Source organism: Mytilinidion resinicola, assembly GCF_010093595.1.
Source record: "Mytilinidion resinicola strain CBS 304.34 unplaced genomic scaffold BDZ99scaffold_4, whole genome shotgun sequence".
Taxonomy (NCBI): domain Eukaryota; kingdom Fungi; phylum Ascomycota; class Dothideomycetes; order Mytilinidiales; family Mytilinidiaceae; genus Mytilinidion; species Mytilinidion resinicola.
Window position 1 is genome coordinate 1,706,938 of NW_022985440.1, and position 24,552 is coordinate 1,731,489.

General features: G+C 52.6%; 11 protein-coding genes across 11 annotated transcripts; 4 read left to right on the forward strand and 7 right to left on the reverse strand.

The window, feature by feature from the left end:
* Positions 1 to 68: 68 nt before the first annotated feature.
* On the forward strand, positions 69 to 1,418 carry BDZ99DRAFT_437153 (ribosomal protein L13e; the record flags this gene model as incomplete). Its single annotated transcript, XM_033717569.1, has 6 exons — positions 69 to 112; positions 166 to 180; positions 260 to 288; positions 389 to 543; positions 593 to 645; positions 701 to 1,418. The coding sequence occupies 6 exons, from the start codon at positions 69 to 71 to the stop codon at positions 1,047 to 1,049; spliced, it is 645 nt and encodes a 214-aa protein (XP_033581238.1). The 3' UTR covers positions 1,050 to 1,418.
* Positions 1,419 to 1,572: 154 nt separating this feature from the next.
* Positions 1,573 to 4,004, reverse strand: BDZ99DRAFT_495793 (uncharacterized protein; the record flags this gene model as incomplete). The annotated part of the gene is made up of 3 exons (XM_033723401.1): positions 1,573 to 2,908; positions 2,965 to 3,812; positions 3,985 to 4,004. 3 exons carry the CDS (start codon positions 4,002 to 4,004, stop codon positions 1,950 to 1,952), a joined length of 1,827 nt encoding a protein of 608 aa, XP_033581239.1. The 3' UTR covers positions 1,573 to 1,949.
* Positions 4,005 to 5,297: 1,293 nt separating this feature from the next.
* Positions 5,298 to 6,994, reverse strand: BDZ99DRAFT_437156 (uncharacterized protein; the record flags this gene model as incomplete). Its single annotated transcript, XM_033717570.1, has 1 exon — positions 5,298 to 6,994. One exon carries the CDS (start codon positions 6,992 to 6,994, stop codon positions 5,612 to 5,614), a length of 1,383 nt encoding a protein of 460 aa, XP_033581240.1. The 3' UTR covers positions 5,298 to 5,611.
* A 232-nt stretch (positions 6,995 to 7,226) lies between these two features.
* Positions 7,227 to 9,006, reverse strand: BDZ99DRAFT_567937 (nitrate transporter CrnA; the record flags this gene model as incomplete). The annotated part of the gene is made up of 3 exons (XM_033727742.1): positions 7,227 to 8,635; positions 8,696 to 8,789; positions 8,853 to 9,006. The coding sequence occupies 3 exons, from the start codon at positions 9,004 to 9,006 to the stop codon at positions 7,366 to 7,368; spliced, it is 1,518 nt and encodes a 505-aa protein (XP_033581241.1). The 3' UTR covers positions 7,227 to 7,365.
* A 1,774-nt stretch (positions 9,007 to 10,780) lies between these two features.
* On the reverse strand, positions 10,781 to 12,251 carry BDZ99DRAFT_473371 (putative Trans-aconitate 2-methyltransferase; the record flags this gene model as incomplete). The annotated part of the gene is made up of 8 exons (XM_033721824.1): positions 10,781 to 10,832; positions 10,886 to 11,449; positions 11,504 to 11,541; positions 11,589 to 11,611; positions 11,663 to 11,801; positions 11,859 to 11,881; positions 11,950 to 12,029; positions 12,190 to 12,251. The coding sequence occupies 8 exons, from the start codon at positions 12,249 to 12,251 to the stop codon at positions 10,781 to 10,783; spliced, it is 981 nt and encodes a 326-aa protein (XP_033581242.1).
* A 1,611-nt stretch (positions 12,252 to 13,862) lies between these two features.
* Positions 13,863 to 14,898, reverse strand: BDZ99DRAFT_459977 (uncharacterized protein). The gene is made up of 4 exons (XM_033719279.1): positions 14,577 to 14,898; positions 14,309 to 14,509; positions 14,155 to 14,259; positions 13,863 to 14,106 (listed from the first exon to the last, which is right to left on the reverse strand). The coding sequence occupies exons 1-4, from the start codon at positions 14,688 to 14,690 to the stop codon at positions 13,999 to 14,001; spliced, it is 528 nt and encodes a 175-aa protein (XP_033581243.1). The 5' UTR covers positions 14,691 to 14,898; the 3' UTR covers positions 13,863 to 13,998.
* A 141-nt stretch (positions 14,899 to 15,039) lies between these two features.
* Positions 15,040 to 16,463, forward strand: BDZ99DRAFT_495798 (uracil-DNA glycosylase). The gene is made up of 3 exons (XM_033723402.1): positions 15,040 to 15,446; positions 15,542 to 16,001; positions 16,069 to 16,463. The coding sequence occupies exons 1-3, from the start codon at positions 15,109 to 15,111 to the stop codon at positions 16,177 to 16,179; spliced, it is 909 nt and encodes a 302-aa protein (XP_033581244.1). The 5' UTR covers positions 15,040 to 15,108; the 3' UTR covers positions 16,180 to 16,463.
* Positions 16,464 to 17,359: 896 nt separating this feature from the next.
* On the forward strand, positions 17,360 to 17,929 carry BDZ99DRAFT_459979 (uncharacterized protein). Its single transcript, XM_033719280.1, has one exon. The coding sequence runs from the start codon at positions 17,399 to 17,401 to the stop codon at positions 17,867 to 17,869; it is 471 nt and encodes a 156-aa protein (XP_033581245.1). The 5' UTR covers positions 17,360 to 17,398; the 3' UTR covers positions 17,870 to 17,929.
* Positions 17,930 to 19,058: 1,129 nt separating this feature from the next.
* Positions 19,059 to 21,901, reverse strand: BDZ99DRAFT_506967 (uncharacterized protein; the record flags this gene model as incomplete). Its single annotated transcript, XM_033724207.1, has 3 exons — positions 19,059 to 21,640; positions 21,695 to 21,842; positions 21,889 to 21,901. 3 exons carry the CDS (start codon positions 21,899 to 21,901, stop codon positions 19,477 to 19,479), a joined length of 2,325 nt encoding a protein of 774 aa, XP_033581246.1. The 3' UTR covers positions 19,059 to 19,476.
* Positions 21,902 to 22,172: 271 nt separating this feature from the next.
* BDZ99DRAFT_234678 (uncharacterized protein) lies at positions 22,173 to 22,893 on the forward strand. Its single transcript, XM_033713544.1, has 2 exons — positions 22,173 to 22,369; positions 22,427 to 22,893. Exons 1-2 carry the CDS (start codon positions 22,198 to 22,200, stop codon positions 22,789 to 22,791), a joined length of 537 nt encoding a protein of 178 aa, XP_033581247.1. The 5' UTR covers positions 22,173 to 22,197; the 3' UTR covers positions 22,792 to 22,893.
* BDZ99DRAFT_437173 (mitochondrial glyco protein) lies at positions 22,894 to 24,470 on the reverse strand. Its single transcript, XM_033717571.1, has 5 exons — positions 24,238 to 24,470; positions 24,071 to 24,189; positions 23,958 to 24,016; positions 23,324 to 23,910; positions 22,894 to 23,265 (listed from the first exon to the last, which is right to left on the reverse strand). The coding sequence occupies exons 1-5, from the start codon at positions 24,419 to 24,421 to the stop codon at positions 23,240 to 23,242; spliced, it is 975 nt and encodes a 324-aa protein (XP_033581248.1). The 5' UTR covers positions 24,422 to 24,470; the 3' UTR covers positions 22,894 to 23,239.
* Between the last annotated feature and the right edge of the window lie 82 nt (positions 24,471 to 24,552).

The window sequence follows — 24,552 nt, forward strand, 5'->3', positions numbered from 1 at the left end:
CACAGTTTCAATTTCAACCCGCCGCTCTCTCGAACTTCGAGCATCGACAATCCGCGCCAACCTCCACAATGGCGATCAAGCATAACCAGCAGATTCAGAAGAATCACTTCCAGTATGTCCTTGAATTGATACTATCGAAACACAGAATGCTAACAATCTCCGCAGCAAGGACTGGCAACGGTACGTCTTCATCGGCCAAATCGAGCCCACCCCCAAAAACTTCCCCTCCTCATCTAGAACCACAAGCTGACAATCTCAGTCGTGTGCGCTGCCATTTCGATCAGCCAGGTAATTCCCCTCTTATATCCTGAGAGCAGTGGCGCCTGTGCGAAACTGCGACCTCGAGTCTGCGTTTCAATATCGAACCCCCCAGTCTGACGGTCCATAGGCCGCAAGCTGCGCCGCCGCAATGCTCGTGTTGCGAAAGCCGCGGCTGTAGCTCCTCGTCCCGTCGACAAGCTCCGCCCTGTTGTGCGATGCCCGACCATCAAGTACAACCGCCGCGTGCGCGCTGGTCGTGGCTTCACCTTGGCTGAGCTGAAGGTATGGGACTTCTTTATAATGTAAAGCGGCATCAACTAATCGCACTCAGGCTGCTGCTATCCCCCGCAAGCTCGCACCCACCATCGGTATCTCCGTCGACCCGTACGTGCCAGCCGTCCCTCCACCCTACCAACCCCATACCTAACCCCCCCAACAGCCGCCGCCAGAACATCTCCGAGGAGAGCCTCAAGGCCAACGTCGAGCGTCTCCAGGAATACAAGAAGCGCCTCATCCTGTTCCCCCGCCGCCACGGCAAGACCAAGACCGGTGACGCCTCCGCCGAGGACGTCAAGGCCGCGAAGAAGGGCGACACCCTCTCCTCCATCGCGTCGGTCCTGCCCATCAAGAACGTCATCGAGTTCACCGAGGCCAAGATCGGCTCCGTCGAGAAGACCGAGAGCCCGTACAAGACGCTGCGTGCTGCGCGCTCCGAGGCCAGGCTTGTGGGTGTGCGGGCCAAGCGCGCCCAGGCGAAGGCTGATGAGAAGGAGTCGGCGAAGAAATAGGTGCTGCGGTAGCAGAAAAAGTGCTCTGGGCGATTGTGTGCTGGAGATGGCATACCGGTGTTTTCTCATGGCTACTGGATCTCGTCCTGCGGGACTCATCGCTGGTTCACGGACTGGCGGTGGCTCGAAATTCAATACACATTCTAGACGTCAATGAATCAGTCTGTTTGTGAAAATGTTTGAGATTTACATGTAACGTTTGACGTTTTAATTCAATCTTCGACCTGGCGCTGATGGGCCTAACTTAGTAACGCAAAACACCAGTTAATCAAACTCACGTGGAGTATCGAGACTACTGGTCTATATGATTTGCTGGCGCGGTCGAGTCGTGTTTTGAACATCGATGCCATCCAAAAATGTCAATGAGGGGTCCAGCACTGATGAGAAGTTACATGCATGCCGTGGATGTTCTTGTCGACACCATCTAGGCGTTATGATGGTTATATCAGGAATTTGGGGAATACTAGGCTATGATCATCACATGAGCTCACTGTATGAAACACATGGCTTTCTAGCCTTGTTCATTGTAGAGGCTATATAAATACCGCCAGAAAACCACGAATATGAGTAGCGCCGCGAACTCCCCCCCCCCCAAAAAAAAAGATCTAACAACGCTAAGAACGCAATGGAAATTTTGCTACATTGGGATATGAGAAGCAGATGGGACAGGGCTAATGAAAGACATGATAGCAACAGTTTGCGCTGTAAAGGCCGAAATTGCTAGAAGCGCTGGAAAAAGCGGGGAGGGTGCATATGTGTTGATAGCCACATTTAGTGCAGAAGGAAATCATAGTTTGTATCCTACTCACGTGAAGCAGAAGGATGTTGCACGCTGCAAAAGTCATAAAGGGCGTGGGTGCGCCGAGAACGAAAACAGCGGATATCAACTGAGAGGGTGGTCTAAAAAGCTTTCGGAAACCAGTCCGTAATGGTAGCGCCGTTTTGAAAGTGCGCAGAGACGTGTTCCACTCTCTGTGTCCAAGTATCGAGGTCTGTCTTGCAGAATCCGCACCAGAGGGCCCCAGGGCGGAGATCAATAGCATTGCAGTCTAGCTTCCACAAAGGCGGAATCTGGAGGCTGGCCCTCGATTTCTTTGCTCTCGTCGGCACCTGAGAAGCTCGAGGGTTTTGGTCAGGCGGCAAGTGCACTTGCTGGATGTGCTGCTTCAGCTGGTCTTTTCTCCCGAATGTCCGATCGTGAAGAGGCTTAGCTAAACATGGCTCGATGTTGTGGGCGCAAGCATAAGGCATATAGGTGGGTGCCGTGTCGCAGAAGACACACGTGCCGTTCGATACGGCGGTATTCTGTGGCATGCATATCCATTTGGTAGCAAAGACTTCAGAAGCCTCATGGCGCTTCCATTCGTAGCGATCTTTCAGATGCTTGAAACAGAAAGTGCAATGGAAAATCCGCTTCTGCAGACCTGATGGCAGGCTATTTGAGATCGTGTTCGGTTCTGGTGTTGATTCCCCAGCAAACATAACGGGTAGAGGTATGAGTGGCTTTTTCCCTTTTCTCCCAGGCACACTGCGCAGGGCTCCCATGTTCAAAGATTGAAATTGCGGTAGACCTGGAGGAGACGCCGGAAAATTTCTTGGAGAATCACCACGATGTGGAAATGAGGAGATGGGCAGGCTACCACTCAAGCCCTCTTCCAAAACTCTAGGAGATGAGGTGTTTGTGGTCAGTGAGTTGCCACTCGGCGAACTTTGCGATTCAGCTGGAGAGACGGGCATGCCGAGCCATTCTCCTGTCGATGTCGTTCGACTCGTGAGCAAATCCCTGCAAAGATGGTTGTCATTCGCCGTGTATTCATACTGGATTTCAGAGGGCGACGAGCAATGAGCGATGACCACGCCTATGACCAAGTTAGCAGGGAGCTTTTTTTAGGGGACCTATAAAATTTTCAAGCACCTTTCTTTTTTGTACGTGCTCGCAAATTTGTGAGACATCGTTTGACTTGCTGTATGTTTAGGCCAGTCTGCTCAATGAGGGATTGTTCTTCTTCCTTGGTTGGATACGGCCGAAATGAATGGGCTTCGAACCAGGCCTTGATCGGAGCAGTTGGTGGCTGCTGTTTACGGTTGGTCTTCCCAATCGAGCCTTGAGAGGCTGCTCCTCGAGGTGGCGGTCTCGAATGAGATTTGCTAGTTGGACGTAAGAGTGACCCATCAATGGTTAACCCCCGAGCCTGCTCCTGGGAGGATTCCTCGCCTTGCCAATGCGGATGACGAATGCAGGAGCTTGATAAAGCGCAATCGCTAGAAAGGACGCGTTGATTATCAAGGGTCGATTCATGGAAAAACGCGGGTTGGATGCTAGTAGTAGAGCGGACCGTTGGAAGATATTCCGTGTGGGATTGGTCGTCCCCTGGTTGAAGTTCGATATCTGCTAGGGATACGAAGCGGTTGGAAACTTGTAGATTATCTTCTGATGGAAGAAACTTGTCGAGGACATCGGATGATGTAGAGAGATCAAAGGTTAATTGATTTGATTCGCCCTTCATTGGAGGTAGGCTGCTATCCCAGCCGAGCAACGCGGATTCTTCGTCAAGCCCGTAGTAATCATGTGCAAGAAGAACATCATCTTCGATACGTTCGAAGGATTGGGATCTATTCGAACAATTGAAGCCGGCATCTGGCAGTTCATTTGATAGATTGTCAGCGGGTTCAATGTCATCGAGTTCTGTGCAATGTGGCAGCTGATAGTCGAACCCGTATAGATCGATGCCGTCATCCGAATTCACGGTCTCAGTTCGGATCCTGTGATTTTCGAATAGCTCAAGGCCTACTTGGAAGTTCGTGTTGTTGGATGCACAGACTGTGATTTGGGTTAATGTTCTTTACCTCAGGCGCTGGTGAAAGGGCGAAAGGGCGTGATAGCGTTAGAGTACTTGAGTAGGTTATTGTATATGAGGGTGTTATTGTAACGTACCCTGCGGGTGAGCTGCCCATGCGGGCGAGCTGCCCAGTCCGTGCACCACTAGAAATTCAATAATCTAACCTTAAATAACTCTACAACCACCTAATAAAAAGTTATATAAATATAATATATTATTCTTATATATATAAATACTTAGTATATAGAATATAAAGTCTATTTTTATAGTAGTTAACTAATTATTAAATTTAGACCCCTATTTTAGACCTTACTGTCACGGTATCGACCGCGACACCCTACCTACCGAAATTCTGCCGCAGATTGCTACAACTCCAGCAATCTGCACCGGCCTACTACCGTTGGCCGGCCTCCTGCTCTGCCTGCCCTGCTCCGCTCCCGTCTCGCTTCCGCTTCCTATCCTGTCCCGCTCCAGCCACCTACCGGCTGCCCCCTTTTCCTATCACCTGATCTGGTAAGGACCTCGCGTACACGCGTGCCACGCGCCGAAACGGCATAGAGGCCGTACGCCACGCGCTCGGCCACGCCCTTATATCCGGTGGCCCGTCTCCCGTCTTCCTGTTCCTTACACAACGTCTTGATTCTCCACGTAGCATTGTACATAGCACCTAATCAACGCTCCTCTTTGAGCCCTCGACCTCTTGCGTGTAGCGCTATCGTGACACTTACCCTTTATTACTAGCTAACTACTATAAGGATAGACTCTATATTCTATATACTAAGTATTTATATATATAAGAATAATATATTAAATTTGTATAACTTTTTATTAGGTGGTTGTAGAGTTATTTAAGGTTAGATTATTGAATTTCTAGTGGTGCACGGACTGGGCAGCTCGCCCGCATGGGCAGCTCACCCGCAGGGTACGTTACAATAACACCCTCATATACAATAACCTACTCAAGTACTCTACCTGTTAGAAATTGCGGATCAGGCCTGACAGGCGCCATCGAGAGCAAGGTGACTGGCGGCCCTAGCGTTCCCCACCAAAACCAGGTGCTGAACACAAATCGTGATGCAAACCTCCCAAGAAGCCCAAATAAAATGTGGAAAGCGGGTGTTAGACCAGGGAGCATTTGGTAGGCACTTTCGACATGTTATCGTCATCGTGAGTGAGCTTTAAGGCGGTTTTTTGGTACGATTCCTCCACATCCCCCTTCGGTAATTCTAAAGAGGAAGCAAGTGCCAAGGTTCTAGCAATTCGCAAAAGACGCCAGTCAGCAGCGACAGCAAAGACCGGGGCTGACGCATCGTCGATCCCTTGCATCACGTGATCGTCAAACCCTCGCTATTCTCGTAACGGGTTGACGGGCGCTTTTGAAAGTTGAGTTGATCAGATCGAAGTGCAAGTTTAAAAGCTCTTTTCTAGAGAGGTATACCCGGTTGAAAGGTTTTTGAATAGTCTGTTTCCTTGCCCAAGCTGAAACGGTAAGCTATTTCTTGCGATCGACGGTTTCTGCCAGCCTATGCACAAGCCTCTGTGTACCTAATCTTGTTTGTTCCGATAGACTACGGAAGACGGGAAAAGTCATGCGAAGGTCCAAGGATCCCTTAAGCCCCAAATTAGACCAAAGGGGGCTGAGAGAACCCATACGTATTCATCCACTCAACGCAGCACTTGCTAGATGCGATTTCGAGTAAACTCCTTCGCCAGTACCATCCCTCAAACCGCCTTCCTCTTCCTCCCCCCACCCCTCCTCCAATTCCACAACGCCTCCTGCGCATACGTCTTCGCCGTCAAATGGCCCCCCTCCCTCTCCGACTCATCCACCAGCGTCTCCACCACCCTCCCCTCCTCCACACACTCCCAAAGCCCCCTACACATCGCCGAGCCCACACTCTCCGCCCTATCCCCCTCCCCACCCTCATCCTCCTCATCATCCCCCGCCAACCCCGGATCCCTCGCCACCCTCACCGGCCCATCTACCGTCACTACGCCCTCCTCAACCCCAAACTCCCCCTTCCCCAGCCTATACAGCACCCGCCCCAGCGTCTGGAACGCCACACACCGCTGCGCAGCCACCTTGCTCCTCGCCAGCCGCGCGAGCTCCGGGATCGTGTACCCCGCCGCCTCGGGCGCGTCGCCGTGGTGGTGCAGGCCCTTTGTCGTCGGTATAGCAGCGGCCATGCGGGGCGGGATGAGGGCGCCGTTGAAGCCGAAGCGGAGATCGGAGGGGTTCAGCGCGCTCTGGGAGGGATGGTATGGGGAGGATGTGTCGGCAGGGTCGAGGGGCGTGAGCCAGGCGAGGCGGGAGGGATCGTGCGGGAGCGAGGGGAAGTAGTGGTCGTGGAGGTCTGTGAGGAAGGTGGAGGAGGTAGGGTCGAGGTCGGGTGGGTGAGGGGATTGGGGGAAGTGGATGCTTGGGGGGGCGGGGGTTGGTTCTGTGGTGGGTTGTAGTTGTGGAGATGGAGGGGCGGCGGGTTCGGTAGGAGGAGGTATATCAGAGACGGAGGAGTCGAATGTGACTTTTCTGTTGGAGGGCTCGGCTTTAGGTTTTGGGGGGGATCTAGGAGGATCAGTAGAGGGTAGCACTGAGTCGAAGGCGTTTTCGTTCCGCCCATCGTCGATGGTGGCGCGTCCGAGGAGCCTCTGGATGAGTGCTGGGCTTAAGCCCTCGAAGAGCTCTTTCTGCTCTTGCTCTATTTCTTCCGGTGACATCTCAGCGAGGCGCTGGTTGTTCTCTCGGTCTATCCTTTCCCGCTCGGTTTCCTCGCGTGTTAGCTCGCCATCGCGTCTGAGTACTTCAGAGTTCCTTGACGCTGCAGGCGCAGTTTGGTTATTTGCAGTCGCATTTGTAGCTCTTTGTTGCCTGAATGCAGAGACTCTGTCTCGCTTCTTATGCGTCGGGAACCCATTTTTGCTGCTTCTTATTGTTGGGGCTGTTGGAGGCTTTGCTGTGGTTGATACGCGCTCTTTGATATCACCGACGAAGTCGTAGATGGGCGGTGGTTGTGCAGCAGCTTCGTGATTCCCTTGTGGCGCATCTTGTTCCTCATCATCGGAGTCAAGATTAAGTTCAAATCGCTCTCCTCGCGCGAAAGACATGTTGTATAACCTTGGGCTTTAGTTTGTACTTGGTGGAGGCGAGAGCGAAAGTTGAGCAATGAGGTCCACGAAGCTTAGCACTCGGTTAAACATGCTTTGTTTGTCATCAATCACGTGCTCAACGAGTGGAGTATGAATTTGGCGACGAGGATGCTCAAGGTTCACTCTGTTGATATTAAGCATGTAGAGGCTGGTATCACAAGCGCTCCAAGTACATTGAACATGAAAATGATAACATATACAAGTTGGATATCTTAAAGGCCGCTAGAATAAAGACAGCAGGCAGCTCTAAACTACAGACCTTATACCATTATATCATGATACCTCGCAAGCAATACAACAAATGAAAAGAAAGTCTCCGACTAAGAGGTTTAGCGGCCTCCAACTTGACCTTTAGGAATCGGCTTGATCCATGACACCGCCAAATTGATGGCGATATGTATTATGCCAATAATCCAAAACGTCTTGCCAAAATTCTTGCCGTTGTACCGGAAGATGATGGCAAATATGATACCACCAAAGTTACCCATCGCACCGGTAAAGCCGGACACGACACCGTTGGCGTATGGGTGGATGAAGGGGACAAGGCCGTAGTTCAAACCGTTACCACCCTCGAGGAAGAATGCTGTACCAGCAACAAGACCAAACATAGTTGCCTGGCTCTTGGAGTCGAGCACACCAATAGCGATCAGGAAGCAGCCGGTGATGACGCCGTAGGTGTGGAGGAGGATCTTCTTGGCCCAGACGCTCTTCGTTCGGCGGTATGCAAGATCGGAGACGTATCCACCAAGAGGTCGCGTTACACCGTTGAGTAAGCCGAACATGGCAGCCCAGTTGCCAGTCTCCTGGAGGCTGAGTTTGGGAAAGTTCTTGTGGTAGTAATTTCCGAGAATGCTGTTGATGGCGAGCTCAGCACCGAAAGAGCAGAAGTATCCGGCTGCAGTGACAAGGGTTTGAGGCGAGCAACAGACGAATATGATCTCCTTCGTGCTCGGCTTCTGAATAACGTCGCCTCGGGCAGTGTCGAGCATGGCTTGGTCACTCATTTGAGCCTCGTTATCTGCCCACCCGTGCTTCTTTTCATCGTCGGACTGAGTGGGAGACGAGGCTCCCGTCTCCTTCTTCTCAGAAGAGATGTGGCCTGGGACATCGACAACACCGGCGACGCTGTGTTGCCGCAAGCTAGCTTCCACGACAGTTTGTCGTTCTGACCAGTTGCCAGTAGGGCAGTCGGGGCAGAGAAGGACTAGCATGGCGGCGATGAATACAATCAGGATACCCGGGACGACGAACGAGACTCTCCAGGCGACGTGCTTGGTCAGACCGTCTTTCCGGAGAGCATTATAGACAGCGGGCATGACGAAGTAGGTGATGCCACCACCAAGGTTACCAAGTCCTCCAGTCAGAGCATTTGCTGAGCCAACAATGTTTTTGTCGAAGAATCCAGTAGTCCATACCTGGCAGGGAACGAAGCTGCCACCAAGTATGCCAATGAAGAATCGAAGGGCATAGAGACCGGAAACATTGTAAACCGCTCCTGCAAGGAAGGTAGGGATAGCTCCAGCAAGAAGACATCCAGCAAAGGTCAGACGGGGTCCGAAGCGGTCACAACACGGTCCGGCGACTAGACGAACAAGCAGACTGTGAGATTGTTAGTTCAGGTTTACTTTGAGGAGAGATTTGGACTGGGACTAAGCATACGTTGCTGTCAAGGCGATGATATTCGAGTTGGACACTTGGTACGGCTTCATGTGGATGTCCCCTGCAATCACATCCGACAGAAGCGGAGGGAAGGCTGCACCCCAGATTAGCCCGGATTCTTATAGACAAGCGTATGCAAGCGAGCATCATCACTCACCATACCACGACCAGAATGCGATCATGAAACCGAACCAGGCGAAGAAGAAGACGCGTCCATAGACGTTGATTGGGTTGAAGAAGGGTATCGATCTCGCTTTCTTGTTCACTGGATTGACCTCCGGGGCCTTCCAGAGGAGCGCGATGTTGACCATCCTGATGATTGTTGTATGACCTAGGGGATGCTAGTGGACGGGTCAAACAAGAGAGATGGAGGATGCCGACGAAGGAAATTGCGGGTTGAAGTAGATGCAGTGATGCCCTTGCGTCGAATACGACAGCCCTGAGACCTGTGCCGCTTTATAACCATGGGGGGGAACCTGTCTACTGGGACAGAATATGAAGCTTCTCCGGAGCTCTGCTCAGGCCTTGGATCTCACGAATCCGCGGACAGCACCCATGCACAGATCTGAGAAGCCAACCGTCAGCCTAGACCTCAAGACGTCTGCCCAGATGCGCCGCCGTGGGAGCAGCGTGCAAGGACCAATGCTAATACAAATGCTCCCCAGATAAGGAGCCGTAGCTAGCCTAGAAGATGCAAAGTCGGCTGGCTAACAGTCCCGAGCGAGATCTAGAGATGCTAAGGCAAGAGAAGCCACTGGCCGGAAAGATGACGCTGGCGCACTCGCGACCGGTGATGGCTGCACTTCCAGCAGGTCGTAATTTTGAAGGAAAAAGAAACAACGGGGGCGTTATTGGCCCAGGGGCGTCGAAATTGGAGATCGCCCAGTTGGCCTTATCTCGGAACGTGTGCAGCTGTCTCTTCGTGGCGTTATCAGCATCCCAACCTCACGCTCGAGGCCACACACTGCACAGTTGCGTCTTCTCCGCGGGCTCTTTCAAACAATTTCCTGCCATTCTGCGGTGACAGAGTCCTCGCACGCGCTATTGTCGACGTGTAGATCTCCTGGCGGCCACTTGTCAGCTCTACGTCGTTCTTCGCTGTCGTCGTTACACTGCGCGTTTGGCAAACATGCTATTAGTAGCTGCGTCTGTTGCAAAGAGTGTTGTTTCGTCTTGACACCGTATTGCACGTTTCGTCGAGCAGGAACGAAGCTTTTTCGTTGTCAGGCGTCGGATGGAGCAGGTGTCATGTAACCTGAAGCGCGCTGTGGCTGAATAGGGCCTCCCTGGAGTCAGTGCTTCTGGCCGCGCTCCCGCAAGCGTGGGATAACCTTATCGTGAGGTTTCATTGGCCAATAAGAGACAAGTGAGCTTCCCCGAGGAGGTACTTGATTTGGATGCTCGTCACATGACTCTGGCAGGTGTTCGTTTGTCGTGAACCAAGGAGAAAGACAATCCCGGAATTTGTCAGTTGAGACCCCCCCTCCCTGTTCACGAAACTCTGCATGCGTATACGAAATGCGATATGAAGGCCTAGATCCATCAGACCCCGAGTTCCTGGCGCCTGCCAGCACTTCTGGGATTCTATCCAAGATCAAACTCAAATCAGTTGCATCTTAGTACCAACATGACATTGGCAATACGAATGACTTTTTGGAGATTGTTATTGATACTGCTCTGACTACGGAGGTAGGTTTTACATTCCATAGATCTAGGCCATAAACCTATGCGGGAGTGTCGAAAACCCCTACCACGGCAAGAGAAGCCCAGCATTTCCACCACGCCCCAAATTGTCCGCATCGGCCCTTATAACGCTACTATTCCATCCTTCGTATGACTGGCAAGATCCTCCGATGTTTGCTCAGGCCGTCAGGCGCATTGAGGCCTGCCTAATGCGAGTTGGTATTAGCACGATAGCTGCGTTGCGCCCACGCCAGAGAGGTTTCTTGCAACGGCACTTCGAGTAAACCTCGAATACCGCCCATGTATCCAATTTTTACGCCGCTGAAATGCTGGAGAATAAATAGAAGAAATTCGTTAGAGTCGTGGCTAGATGAATGCTTGATGCTAGAAAGATGATTGGGGTCACCGTTGAGCGAGCTCTTCTTCTGTCGGCTTGCGACCCCATACGACGTAACTAGAAGATGTATTAGCAAAGAAGCCCACAAGCACGGCGGGGGAAAAGCCTACATTCTATGATACGCATGGGTGGTCCGATCTGAGAGCGATTTTCTGACTTGGACGAGGTAAACCTCGATTTCGTCCTTGGTCCATCCTAAGCCCTTTTGGAACATCTGCAAACTGAAGGCTTGTAGACCATCATATATTTGCGTTTCATTGAACCGGCCAAGCATCTTGAACTGCGGGTCTTTTGGCCACGAGTTCACAGGGAGCTTGAAGATTTCTTCGTGCACGTCTACGAATCCCGCTTGCTCGTACCACCGCTTCAATTTGTTCGCAATGCGGAGAGGCCGACCTATCGACATCGCTGCTTGGTCTTGAGTTTTTGTCCACTCGGCGAACTTGTTGTCGGTACGCATGGTGCCATCGTCGCAATAAACGGTCGACATGTACTCCTGCGACTCCATCCACCCGCCGGGCTTCAAGTATTTGTATGCTTTTGCGATGATCTCCCTGAAGTCCTGAAAGCAGCCTAGCAGCACCCGGGTGTGGATATAATCGTGGGAATCTGGTTCGACCATCCAATCGTCCTCGTTTGCGTCGTCGATGACAAATTTGACATTATTTGGGACCCTGCTGGAGTAGTTAGAAGCAAGTATGGTTCCACGCGTAACGGGATTTGCCTACCACTCCGGCTGTATTGGCGAGAGATCTGTCCCGGTGATCTGTGGTGTATCAGAATCTAGTCCTTACGGGCCAACTGACTACATACCTCGCAGTTGGGGTACTTGTGGCCTTGGAAATGTCAACATTGTTACCCAAACGTGGACTTGGCCATGCACTCACCCATTTCTATAGCCCATTTACCACTGCCCGTCCCGATATCCATAACCTTCCTTGGGTGTTTGAGTGGGGCGAAATGGGGCTTTCCCTTGAACAGTACCTTCAATATCTCGTACAGGAGGTCCATTCGCTCAATTTCCGACTATTCCAGTCCATATCAGTACAACCTGAGGACGTGGATGCTTGCAGTAAAATTTACCTGGTCGTTCGGGAACGGGTATGCTAGCAGGCTGTCAGCAGAGATTCATTGTACGAAACACCCGTGGTGTTGTTGAGGGGACTCGGCGTACCTCCTGCTTGGTACCTGTGATAAGTCCTGCCATTTTCGCGAACGTAGTCAAAGATGCTCTGGTTGGCCGACTTTGTGCTTCTGTATGGTCATAAGCAACTGCAATTGAGCACGCCGGGTGCGTCAGGGACACCAACGTGAAGTCGCTGTGGGCGCCCTCCGACAGATCAGACTGTATGTAGAGGCGAGTTAGCTGGGTGAGCGGCGGGGCGGTGGGAGAGGCTGCAAAGCAAGGACGTACGTCGGGCTCGATAATGGAGCGCGGGCTGATGGCTTCGCCAGACGACGGGTCATCCGACTCATGCTGGAGGGGGACGCTCAGAGACATGTTGACGGCAGCAGAAGCATCGAGGGAGGGCCGGTGCGCAACGGGAGTGACGGTTTCCCAGCAGAAGGGATCGAGTGTGGTGGTTGTCCCCGAGGGCCTGGTCGATGGGATTAGAAGCCACCGCCTTTGCCGACTCGGCGGGCTCTGGTCCACACATCAGGCACCTCCCCAATCACCACCACGCGCCGCCCAAGCTGCAGTCGTGCTGACGACCCCGAGTGGTGGGCTTTAACTTCGCTTTGGGCTCAGATCATCCCCGTTAATGGAGTAGTGCAAGGTTGGAAAGTGCAGAATTTTCTGTTTGCTTGTCACTGTCAGTTTTCAGCATGTTCTGCCGGCTTTGGAGCTGGCTGATCGGGCCATCTGATAGAACGGACTGCTGCGAGTCCAGCAGCGCTGCTTTCATCCTCATACCGTCAATAGTCGTGGAGATATCAAGCAGCGAAGTGTTGCGGGCTTCTGCCAATCTCAACTCTCAACTTTACGGCCGCGCCATGCGACGACAAACCTCCCCAATGAAGATTCCCGCTCACCCACCGCTCACCGACCTTGTCTCTCCCCTGCCCAGCGACATGCGCTGATCGCTGTGTTGTCTGACACATAGATCCTCGGGCTCCCTGCTCCACGTTCCTCGTTGCGAAGACGCTGACAGCTGAGTACAGAGGACACGAGAAGCAAGAGTAAAGCTGCCCAATGGAAAACATTACCATCATCACGCCGGTTGGGCACTGCTGCATTCTCCGGGTCAATTTCCGGAGACATTGTAAGCCATCCGGCGGCACAGCAGGTCTGACCCACCTGCGTGACGCTGCCTCGGAGGATCCGCCATCGTGGCATCGGAGTGTTGGTGGCTGATTTTGAGAGCAGGGAGTGGTTTCCAGCGCATAAGGTCTTGGACCCCTCACTCCACACTGGTCCACATTTTTTGAGTTATTCTCCAATCTCAGATAGTCGGGATATCTTCCATCAAATGCTCGCAACCTATAAAGGTAACAACGTACCTAGTCTCGAAATCGACGTCTAAGTACTTCAAAGCAAGAGGAGGAATATACGGATCGAGAGAGAGGCTTCTTGTGGTCTGTATCCTCCTGCAAGTCGTTATCTTGTCATTATCTTCCCCTGCATCAAGGCTTCGCTGCATCTGGAGGCCTAGACTCCGACGTGACAGGATTCATGGCCCCAACCATCAGCCACATGCACTCCGTGAGTCGATTGGGATCCTCCTGCCACGTACCAGGACATCAATATCAGGGCAGAACGGTTTTAGTTGTTCAAAACCGCCGTTCAGATTTGCTTCTATACTCGTGGCAGACAGGTGTACACAGGAGACAGCTTGCCGTAGAATTGGAATGCCACCTTTTCTATGCCCTGCGTGCCGCTCCAAGGGGTTCCTAGGTAAGAAGGTATATCTCTCGCTAAAAGGTCAGACCTACCCATCTTGGAACCGATAGACGTGCCCACCTCTTCGTAGTCTCACTCCCATCACTGATTCGTCCACCACCTTCCTCGTCCTATGCCACACAGTTCATATCTTCTTTGTATCCATCGAGAGCTGCATCACATTGCATCATTTGTTATTTCAATTCGTAACGAGACCGTGAGGTATGAGAGAATGTCATTGGTTTCATCACTTTTCATGCTAGCCTCGGTCCCATCTCCGTCAAAACAAAGGAAACAGTCATCTCATGATAAGCTCGGCTCATCGATGCCCATATCAACAGCTCAAACAGCCGCGCCGTGGCTTGCATGTCCACCCTTGACTCCGGCCTCCTTGGCGGCCTCAGAGCCCTTGGTGAAGGTTCCGTCGGGGTTGCGGTCGGCATGCTCAGTCTGCTTCTAGTCAACAGCATATTCAAGTCATGGGACCATCACACTTACTGCATGATATTCGTGGGCCGCATGGCCTCCCTTGATGCCAGCCTCTCGTGCGGCTTCGCTTCCCTTGGTGAAGGTTCCATCGGGGTTGCGGTCGGGATGCTCAGTCTACCTCTTATCAGGAACAGATTCTTGTATGGGTTTTTTCTATACTTACTGCATGGTGGGCTGCGTGTCGACCCTTGATGCCAGCCTCTCCAGCAGCCTCGCTGCCCTTGGCGAAGGTGCCATCGGCATTGCGATCGGGGTGAGTAGCACCATCGTTGACATGGCTGAGGTGGCCGCCTTGGGCTCCGAGTTCTTTGGCAAGCTCGCTACCCTTGGTGAAGGTTCCATCGGGGTTGCGGTCTGGGTGCGACTTTTCACGCAGGTCAGCATCTACACAGTCGCATGAAGGACCACGCAGGTTGATAGTGTTCACTCACTTCAGTGTCGGTGCCCTTTCCGCCATGGCTGGCCCGACCACCCATAGCAGCAATCTCGCGGACCTCCTCGGTCGGGCGGTTCGCAAAGTTGGCCGGGTTCGTGTTTTCAGTCATCTTAATTGGTTCGGAGGAGTTTTGCAGTGTAATGTAGAGTTTGATATTGGGTTGTGGTTGAATAGAACGAGGACACACTGCGCTGTAGTGAGGTCTTATGTACTTGCACTCTCACCTCTGAGGTCATCGGGGTTCATAGCTTTCGCCAGCAAACAAACGCCCATGCCGCCTGCCTGTCGCCTGTTTACCGTCCGTGCTATTCTCCATTTCCAGCGACTGTGACGTAACCGGCATGGCGCGTCAGCACGTTTCTTCGCGACGTTCACGCGAGTGGGGGCCGAAAGCTGGGGCTGCCGCCTAGAAACAGCACGGGCCGGCACTTAATCCCCGACCACGTTTAAAGCGCGTCGCCGCCCGCGTCTCCTCTTTCCCCAACCATCCCCCCATTCCAATTGGAACTTCCCCCTACTCTGCCATCATGTCCCTCAAGCGCAAGGCAGCAGAACTCGCCACCGACGCGAAGAAGGCAAAGACCGCTGGCCAGGGGAGCATCACGTCTTTCTTCGGCGCGCCCAAGCCCAACCCAACGAAGGCTGCCGCTGCTCCACCCAAGTTCAACAAAGCTGCATGGGTTGAGAAACTCACCGATGAGCAGAAGGAGCTGTTGAAGCTGGAGATTGACACGCTCGATGAGAGCTGGCTTGCTCAGCTGAAGGATGAGATTGTCAAGGATGACTTCCTGGACCTGAAGCGTTTCTTGAAGAAGGAGGTTGCGAGTGGAACCGTATATCCTCCCATGAAAGACGTGTATAGCTGGTACGACTTCCACTTCTTCGTCGATTTCTCTTCTCTCTGCAGCCTAGCTTGGCCACTAGCTTTGCATCTTCAATTGCTGATCATATCTCACGTAGGTCCCGTCACACACCACTCCACACCGTCAAGGCCGTCATTCTCGGTCAGGACCCCTACCACGGTCCCAATCAAGCTCATGGCCTCTGCTTCTCTGTCCGGCCGCCTACGCCGGCTCCTCCATCCCTGAAGAACATGTACAAGGCCCTCACGAAGGACTACCCAGACTTCAAGCCACCGCCCAAGAACTCCGGTTTGCTGACCCCTTGGGCGGACCATGGCGTGCTGCTGCTCAACACTGTCCTGACTGTGCGTCGAGGTGACGCCAACTCTCACAAGGGGAGGGGATGGGAGGCATTGACGTCCAAAGTCATCGAGACAGTGTCCAGAGTGAGGAGCAATGGCGTGGTGTTCCTTTGCTGGGGCAATTCGGCGGCAGCCAGCGTGTCAAAGGTCAACTCAACGAAGCACTATATTCTCAAGAGTGTCCATCCCAGCCCGCTCAGCGCGTCGAAAGGTTTCGTAAGTAACATCACCTTCCAGATGCTACGGTTACCAATATTCGAATTGGGCTAACATATTGACCTAGTTCGATTGCGGTCACTTCAAGAAGACGAATGAATGGCTGGTCAAGCGCTACGGAGAGGGCTCAGAGATCGACTGGAATCTCGACGTTGACCCTGAAGTAGCGGGTGTCTAGTTTGGAGATGTTTCATCTTCCTAATGCTATAGCAAGGCGTTTAGTCACACAGACCTCACTGAGTATGGCAGGCGATAGGCGGTATTCGGAGTTTGGGTTTTTGATCAAACCACGATAGGTCTCTTTGGTTTCTCTCATAATTGATATGGCGTTGCCAAAATAGCGTAGGTGCTGCGAGATAAGGCCAGAAGCTTATGGTCAAGAAATTCGAGTGGATTCTTCCTTTCACCTCTGCAGTCATCATCACGTGCCGTGGAATATAGTACGAGAGTACGATTGCTAATCTAGAAGGTTTACAAGCGTGACACGACACTGCTTTATTCGGAATGCAAGGGACATAATCAGCTCTTGCCAAGATCGCGCTTTGACAAGTCTCTGAAATAGGTGGCTGATCTCCGTATCAGTATGGTCAAATCTGAGTACCGAAGGTGATATGCAAGGACGTCGAAGTGCTACTACTTGTCCTTGTACCGCCGCTGAAGCAAAGCAGAACAACAGGTACAACATCACGGTCCATTTGGTACCTAGAAGCCAATGATGAAAGCTGATGATTCCGTTTTCCTATTCTCATTACCCTTTCGCCTCATTTCGTCGCCTGTTTCCGAATCTTCGTGCCACCTAAATCTCAATGAATCCGGGGAACGACTCCAGCCCGCATCTTCACTCTCAAGCAATACGATCGGGATCCATGCATAAAGCAGCACAGTCCATATTTCATTACTTCTCATCACATCCGAGCTCTCCAAAAAGACGCCATTCTAACCCCTTCTCGACTTCCAAGACGTCCGCGCTCGGGCACAGCAGGTAGATATCACAGACTCTATGACTGCCTCGAACTCACCGGCTTCTTTTGCATGCAATGCGTTCTTGTTTCTTTCCATCAATCAGAGACGCGTTTAGTGGGAGTGTATATTTGGCTAAACAGGAGGAACGTTCGATGTCCTAGGTCAAATCAACGATGATGCTGCTCTCACTACTTTTGTTAAGAAACGCATCACTGCTTGGGATCCTTTGACGAAAATCCAGAATTTGGGCGCGGTGCAATTTATCGACGTGCGAGCCTTGGGCATTGATTGGGATAAAAGGGGAACTCCTGCACGTGAACTATCAACAACCACTCATTCTTCATGAAAAGATTTTGAAAAACGACTTGATACATCTACGAACAATATCGATACACACCCCGTCCAAACCAAAAAGAAAAACGACTGCGTCAGAGATGGAACATCGAGATCTTGATGTACAACCCTGCATCTACCTCCTCGATACCAGAACCTCCCCTTGCCCCCTCAAAACACCTCCTCAAACCCCGCCTCACCTCGTCATCCTCCTCCCCGTATTACTCGGATTACTCCCCGCCCTACTCGGCAGATCCGACCTCCGCGACAGCACCGACGACCCCTGGCTCTCCCCCTCTCCCTCACTCTCATCACTCTCATCCGCTAGATACACCGTCACCTTCTTCGCGGCCTTCGTCGCCAGATCCTTCTTCGGCTTAACCCCCTTCTTCGGCACCGCCTCCCCCTTCTTCGCCGGCCTCGTCGTCGTCTTCGTCTTAGCCGCAGCCGCCTTCGGCTTCGCCCCCACCGCCGTCTTCGGCTTCGGCTTCGGCGCCGGCACAACCGTCCCTTCGAACCTCTCGAACCGCCGTCCCGCGCGCGCTCCCCGCCCGGCCACTAGAGCATTGTGAGCGGCTGCTGCGTCGGCGTCCTCCTGCGCTTTGCGCGCCACTTCGGCGGCGGCGTTGGCGCGGCGCGTCGCGGCGCTCTTCTCGGCGGGGGTGAGGCGGCGGCGGGCGGGGGCGGGTTTGGCGACGCGGTTGGTGGCGGCGGTGGTGGTGGGTGCTTTGGGTTTTGATTTCGTGGCGGGTTTGGGTTTGGTAGTAGCTTTGGGTTTAGCAGCGGGTTTTGCTTTGGTAGCGGGTTTGGGTTTGGATTGTGGTTTCGCTGTGGCTTTGGCTGTTGGTTTGGCAGCCAGCTTGGCCTTCGTCTTCTTTGGAGGCGGAGGTGGAGGCGCATCCTCCTCCTCATCGGGCTGAGAGGGCGGAGCGCCGAAAGGCCTGGTCTTTTTACGTTTGCGGGCACCATCTGTAATGTAGCTTTTGCGGATGCCGTCGCTGTGTCTCTTGATGGCCTTTTTGCCGCCGCCGGGGATGGTGAGCTGAGGCGTGAGGCGTCTTCTTTTGGGTGCGGGTGGCGTCGTTGTCTTAGAGGTTGTCGACCTCTTGGAGGTTGTCGTCGACCTGCGGGTTGACGTCGTCTTGGGGGATGGCGTCGTCTTCCCCTTCTTGGCGGCGGCGCCTTTGCCCTTTTGCTTGGGTGGCATGATGGTTCAGGGGTATTGTGGTCAGGTTTTTGGGTTTAGAGAGTGTGTGACGTAGATGAGACCGGTCACTGGACTGAAGAGTGATAAAAGCGTACGAATATGACCGTCTGCTTATTCCCAAATCAGAAATCTTGCAGACGGCTAAACAACAGAAAAAGGAGGACGGCCGGAAACAAGGCCATTGCGCGTTAAATAGACCGCTTGGTTGCTTGATGGCCGCATGCGGAACGAAGGGTGCGCAGTTTGCGGACAAAGAACAGAATGGAACTCGATTGAGGCTGTTAGGCGAGGAAGAAAGGAAGGGTAGACTCTTTGATCTGGAACGGTCTCTTTGAGAAGCAGTTCTGATTTTCGTCAGCTGATGCAATGTTCGAGGTATCTTTGTTGGCCATTTTAGTGTCCATGGCTGGTCTCTTTGTGTTGACTACCTGCCGAATTTTCAGGGGTTGAGACGCGCCCCGGATGTTGTGAGAATCGATGTTTTGACAACAGAGGCTTTCTGTAGTCCGGTTAGATATGGTTGGCATGCGGGAGCGGAATGCGCACCAAAGATTGCGTAACACTCGCTTATATTCATCGACCTAGAGCTCGTGTGCTATTGATCTGATCCTAGATACGTGCTCGGTGAGACGAAAAATAGAACGTAGTATGTCTTGCTTCCGCGATACAATGTCCGCACATGAAAAGTGATCACATGCCGCAGAACGAAAGAATATGAGTAGACTTGATAGTGGCCGCTATAGGCCAAATGGGTATAGACAGCTAACAATGCAGAACTTGTGACCCGTTAGAGTCATTGAATAGGAATTACCTCTTTCACCCCGCCGTGCCGCCAGGTTAGGACCGCTATATCCACCCCACCCCCGGGCCTATTTCCAGGCCAGAAATATCAGAAAGTAAACATACCCCAAACGCCGGTGAACCGCAGTCCGCTTCGTGAATGCATAAGATGTGAAAGAGCCCAACCATGGATCAATTCGCCGTGAAAGCAAATCTGCCGAGATCTAGGAAAGGTTTTCGGAGTGGCGAACCATCGCTCTCCTCTGCCTCGCTGTCAGGAACGATGTAGTCTTCGCTGCCTTTTAGTTGTGCCGATCCTGTCATCCGCGCAGTATCGGTGGCTAGAGATTCATCATAAACTATGGGATCACTCCTGGGGACCACAATTTCGGCTTCCATGGCAGACCACGCAGAGTCCTCTAGTTCCGGGAGCGAATCGTCCTCGACCTCCTCCGATGTGCAGGCTTTGGCAAACGAGTCAACGATACGCTCTTCAACCAATGGCTCAGCCTGTTTCAATGACTGTGGAGAAGGCCTGGCAGCTCCTTTTCTATTCTTGATCGAAGAACGTCCAGAAGTTTTCCGTGAGCGAGGGCTCAGTCTAGAGGGCTGTACCATTGAGAGTGGCATCGGGGCCGAGAGGTTTCGGGCAGCACTCTTTCTCGGAGATGACCTCGGTCTAGGAATCTTCGATGCGCGTGGAACATTCGTATCGGGTGGCTTTTGGTATGAGAACTTGGACTTCAGTTGCTGCATCTCTGCAGACAGATGCGCACTGAAGGACGATACCTCCTTTTGATCGTCAATCGCAGCCGGGCTACCATAAGAAGTCGCAGGCGTGATCACACCTGCAGTCTCCTGTGACTCAACCCCTGTACTCTTAGAAGCTATGGTGGATTGCGAAGCCCCGCTGGCAGAAGTCTGCGAGTCGTCCGTGAAGATTGGCACCTTTTTCTTTGTTTTGGGTTGGAAGTCATCGAAACCAGGTAGCTCGGCCATTGCTTCCTCTATCGAATCATCAGACCATGGTTCGATGCCCGCTTGCTTGCTTTTAATCTTTGCCTGTGACGGCCTGACAGAAGGGCTAGGCTCGGCAGAAGCAAAGAACCTACTCCGGCCGGACTCAACCCGAGCAGAGGCTTCGCCAGGCGTAGGATCATCGCACAGCCTCTGGCGTTTCGAGGTGCGCGGCGCAGGCGCTCCTCCAGTCCAAGATTCCGAGATTGTTCTGCGAGATGGTTGTGGCGCTGTGGAGGGGAATGAGGCCGTACGGAGAGGCTGCGATGGTGCAGCAGAGGCAGACCACGGCCTTGAAGGCCGCTGAATCAGCCTCTGCTGGCTTGGAGATGGTGTGAAAAGGTTTATGTCTAGTTCCGCAAGTGGTGTTCGCTTTGGTTTGAAGAACGTGTCAATCGGTTTGGAACCTTTGAGGTCCGGGGTTTGCACCGTGCTCTGCTTTCGCGAGGATGGCACAAGGGGTATGAACGGTGTCCGAACGCCAGCCTCTACGACGATTGGCTTTTTGGTATGAGGGTTGAGGTCGCCTGATGAGACTCCACGAGCAAGGTTTGGTGGTACATGTCGTCCGATATATGGTAAGTCTTCGATCTGGACGCCTGGTTCGGGGTCCATGAAATTGACGACCTGCTTCAAGAGGGGGCAGAACACCCATTGATACAAGAAAGTGTTTTCCGCTTGGGTAAATGAGTCCAGATAGTCCGCTGGAACCTTGAATTTACCATCGAACTGGATAGCGCGAATAAGACGATCGATGGTCTTGTACTTTCGGAGAAGCCGATATGCTGTCTTCAGGCCCATCTTGTCGATATTGCTAAGATAGTCACAGCCACTGAGGATTGCCATGCACCTGAACTCTTTATCCGTCCAGCCAACAAAACTGACTTCTCTACATGCGGTGAAATCATTGCGGTTGATCATGACACAATCCCCGTACTGGTCCAGTTTCGTCAACAAACACTTGGCACCGAACACCAGGAGGTCGGAGTCTTCAGACAGAATTCCTTGGATGAGATCTTTTCGTTCCAGGTAGACGAGTTGGGAGTCGGCTTCGTATGGTGCGACAACATACTGGATGTTATGGCGCTTCAGTTCCTCGATGAACATGCGCGCCATTTCCGGGGTGACATCAACGGCCTTCTGCAGCTCCAGATGTGCTTGGGATGTTTTGCCCAGTTTGAGAAGTTCCAAGCCGGCTCGTTTGCTCTCCTTTCGCCGGGCTGCGCGCTCTTTCTCCGTTCCCGACTTGCTTGGGAGATAATCCCCGTCGAAGACAATATACGGTATAATGCCAAAATGGACGAGCATTCGCACGCGACTCATGGCGAACTCGACATATCTGGTAAAATATGAGTAACTGGTTAGACCGAGACGTGTGTATGTGTATGCGTACTTAGTCGTGGGCTTGCCGAGCGCTAGATCTATTGCGCAAGCAACAGTCCCTCTGTGGAGCCATCCATAGGCATCGACTCCGATTGTCTGGCCCGAAAACTTCTTGAGGTTGCAAGGTTTGTGGATTGATTTGAGAAGGGGGAGGAGGCCTACAATCCATCAGTGGAAACCCTACGCTTTGGGGAATATAAGTACCGGAAATGCCCATGTTGACAGCTAAAGGGAGGTGAAGGCCTCAAACACCGGCGGATTCTAGATGCTACAGCTTCATCACGCACGAAGAGCTCTAGTAAGGTGTACGAGAGCAAAAGGGAAAGAAAAGGAAGAGCAGTGTTGGAGAAACTTTGTGGGACATGCGGAGGATGTTGGAGATGCCTGGGTTCGACGCGCTCGACGCGATCCCCGGTGCCAAGGCCAGCCTCGTGCTCGGCCACATTTCTCGGTTTTCCCCGCTAATATTTTTTTGAGCGGAACATTCACTAGACTCGACACCTCACGACCACAATGCCTGGAAAAGGCCTTCAAAAGGTGCAGAAACAGATCGCGAAGAAGAAGGGTCGCAACACCGTGCTTCATGAGCACAGCCGCGACACCCAGCGACTGCAGCGAGCAAGTGCCCGTGATGACAAGATTATCAGACTCACATCCTTGAGAAACAAGCAGAACCGGCCGTATGGTGCGTATTCTGGAGCGATTGCCTCTTCTATAAACGATACCAACTAAAATTCTCTAGTGGACAGAATCAACTTTATCAAAACTGAAGTTGGCGACAAGACGACCCTTTCATACGCAGAAATCCATGCTATCATCGAGAAATTCTTGCGCCGAGATGACGACGAATTAGCGACACTGCAGGCTGAGCGTCGTCCGGGGCGCCCATCAAGTAATAGAGAGGTGCAATTGAAGGAGAGGCAGAAACTGGAGATGCGCGAGTACGATTCGGGATTCTGGATGCCAGACCTGGAGGACGCCGCCAATGTCAAGCTTCTGAAGGATTGGGAGGGGCAGTGGGTGGGCTTGAACACGATGAAGTTCGTTAGGCTAGAGAAGAAGGGTACCAGACACGAGTCCAGTTATCCACCCAAGGGTCAATCTTGAGCAACAATGTGGCCACATTCCGGTCAATAACAGAGCCCAACGCGCCCAGCACACTGCTCGGGTCGTTGGATTTCGAAAACGGTAGGAAGGAAGGGACGAAAAGGGCACTGCGCCTAGGATTGTAAGGCATCCCGCGAGCGCTGTGATTGCACTATCAGTGCTGCGAAGACAGCAGGGGTCACATAATAATCGAGGGCGGTGAGATGAGAAGAGTGGAACTGCGCTTTTGCGAGTATTTTGGAGAATCTATGGTCATGGATACCACATTCTCGCCTCCTCAAGACTTCAAGCAACGACACACGCCCCTCGAGCCAACCCATCTCACAACTGATGTACACGGCCGCATTACGCCCCAGAAGTCAAGCCTCCGTAGAAACATCTGGAGTAGTTACAAATAATACAGAGAAGGAGAATTACTCCCGACTACGAATTCTTAGCTAGCTAGCATCTAAGCATCGACGAAGTTCTTGACATCTGTGTAAAAGTGTTAGCATCTCGCACTGAAGCGTCGATATGGCATGATGCGACTTACTGCCCAACCACCTGAGGTACTCCTTCTGCTCCTTGTAGTCTATGTAGTCTGGGATGAACAGAGCCATGCGAGTGTTGATGCCGCGCTCCTCGAGGTACTTCTCGAGCAGAATCTGCAGGTCCTCATCAAGGTTCCCAAATGGAGGACCGGTGTACAGGTTGCGCCTCTCCCAGTCCTTCTCTGCGGTCTTCGGGTCGGCCAGATCGGCTTCGGGGAAGTAGAAGATGTTCTCAATCACGAAGTCGCCGTCCTGGGCAACAGCTTCGATGGCGAGCGCACCCCTTCCTGGGCGCTCGATACGGATATTCGCGCGGGCAGCGAAGCTCTGGTCGCGAGGCTCATCCTCGTCAATCACCTCATCGTCCAGCTCGGGCCTGTCTGCGGGAGAAACGCTGTCCTCGGGGGCGACCTTCACATTTCCGTTGGCAGTTCGGCCCTGGTTCGCAGCACCCTTGCTGTTAGCTCCTCCTGACTGCTGTCCGATGATATCCTCAACGCCCTCTTCCTCGTCGTACATGGCCTGGTCGTCCATTTCTCGCTCTTGGTTTTCGTTGGTAAGATCGGCGGTGGTGAAGGCAACGCGGATGCTGCGTATTGTTAGAGTAATCCGAAGATATATGATTGGCAGGCATACGTCTCATCGCCTATCTGCCGGGAAAGAACAACCTCCTCCTGTCCTGCTGTCTCTTCGAGCTATCCCAAAATTTAGTTATTCGCTCGTCTTGCAGTGACATGGGATGGGCATACGGTGAATGGGCTGTTCTCAAGATAGTCATTGATGACATTGCTGGAGTACTGCTCATCGGTTCGTGTCTCCTCCTCAATGGAAATTTCCGACTGCAGCTTCGCGACGAGTTCGGCATTGTCTGTGATACTATTAGCATTGATAGGTATCCTGAGGCAGCGTAGCATACCAATTTCCTGTCTCCTTATCGAAGAAGTGTGGAATGAGGCCCCGAGTCTCGATGCACTTTGTGTCCACGACGGTTGGCAGACGGAGGTTGTGCGGAGAAGGGAGAACTGTGGGCGGGCAGTTTTGGTGGACAGACGGGCAACTGATCGCGGCGCCGCGCGGGCGAGATTCCGTAGAGAAAGCATGCTGGGTATAGAGGCACGAGTGAAAAAGTAGAAGGGGAATGTATGGATGTTGAAGGAGAAGTTGACGATGATCTGAGCGCCGAAGCTTTTCCTAGTGCCAAGCTGCAACACGTGCCACTCGTCACAATTCC

Excerpts from the sequence above, each read along its gene's own strand:
- BDZ99DRAFT_495798 (XM_033723402.1), top strand. The coding sequence starts at position 15,109 with ATGTCCCTCAAGCGCAAGGCAGCAGAACTCGCCACCGACGCGAAGAAG. Across the intron at positions 15,447-15,541 it reads ATGAAAGACGTGTATAGCTG|GTCCCGTCACACACCACTCC; the intron begins GTACGACTTCCA and ends TATCTCACGTAG. Across the intron at positions 16,002-16,068 it reads TCAGCGCGTCGAAAGGTTTC|TTCGATTGCGGTCACTTCAA; the intron begins GTAAGTAACATC and ends ATATTGACCTAG.
- BDZ99DRAFT_437173 (XM_033717571.1), bottom strand. The coding sequence starts at position 24,421 with ATGCTTTCTCTACGGAATCTCGCCCGCGCGGCGCCGCGATCAGTTGCC. Across the intron at positions 24,017-24,070 it reads TTGAGAACAGCCCATTCACC|CTCGAAGAGACAGCAGGACA; the intron begins GTATGCCCATCC and ends ATTTTGGGATAG. Across the intron at positions 23,266-23,323 it reads GTACCTCAGGTGGTTGGGCA|ATGTCAAGAACTTCGTCGAT; the intron begins GTAAGTCGCATC and ends ACTTTTACACAG.
- BDZ99DRAFT_234678 (XM_033713544.1), top strand. The coding sequence starts at position 22,198 with ATGCCTGGAAAAGGCCTTCAAAAGGTGCAGAAACAGATCGCGAAGAAG. Across the intron at positions 22,370-22,426 it reads CAAGCAGAACCGGCCGTATG|TGGACAGAATCAACTTTATC; the intron begins GTGCGTATTCTG and ends AAAATTCTCTAG.
- BDZ99DRAFT_459979 (XM_033719280.1), top strand. The coding sequence starts at position 17,399 with ATGGAACATCGAGATCTTGATGTACAACCCTGCATCTACCTCCTCGAT.
- BDZ99DRAFT_459977 (XM_033719279.1), bottom strand. The coding sequence starts at position 14,690 with ATGACTGAAAACACGAACCCGGCCAACTTTGCGAACCGCCCGACCGAG. Across the intron at positions 14,510-14,576 it reads GAAAGGGCACCGACACTGAA|TCGCACCCAGACCGCAACCC; the intron begins GTGAGTGAACAC and ends CTGCGTGAAAAG. Across the intron at positions 14,107-14,154 it reads CGGCCCACGAATATCATGCA|ACTGAGCATGCCGACCGCAA; the intron begins GTAAGTGTGATG and ends GACTAGAAGCAG.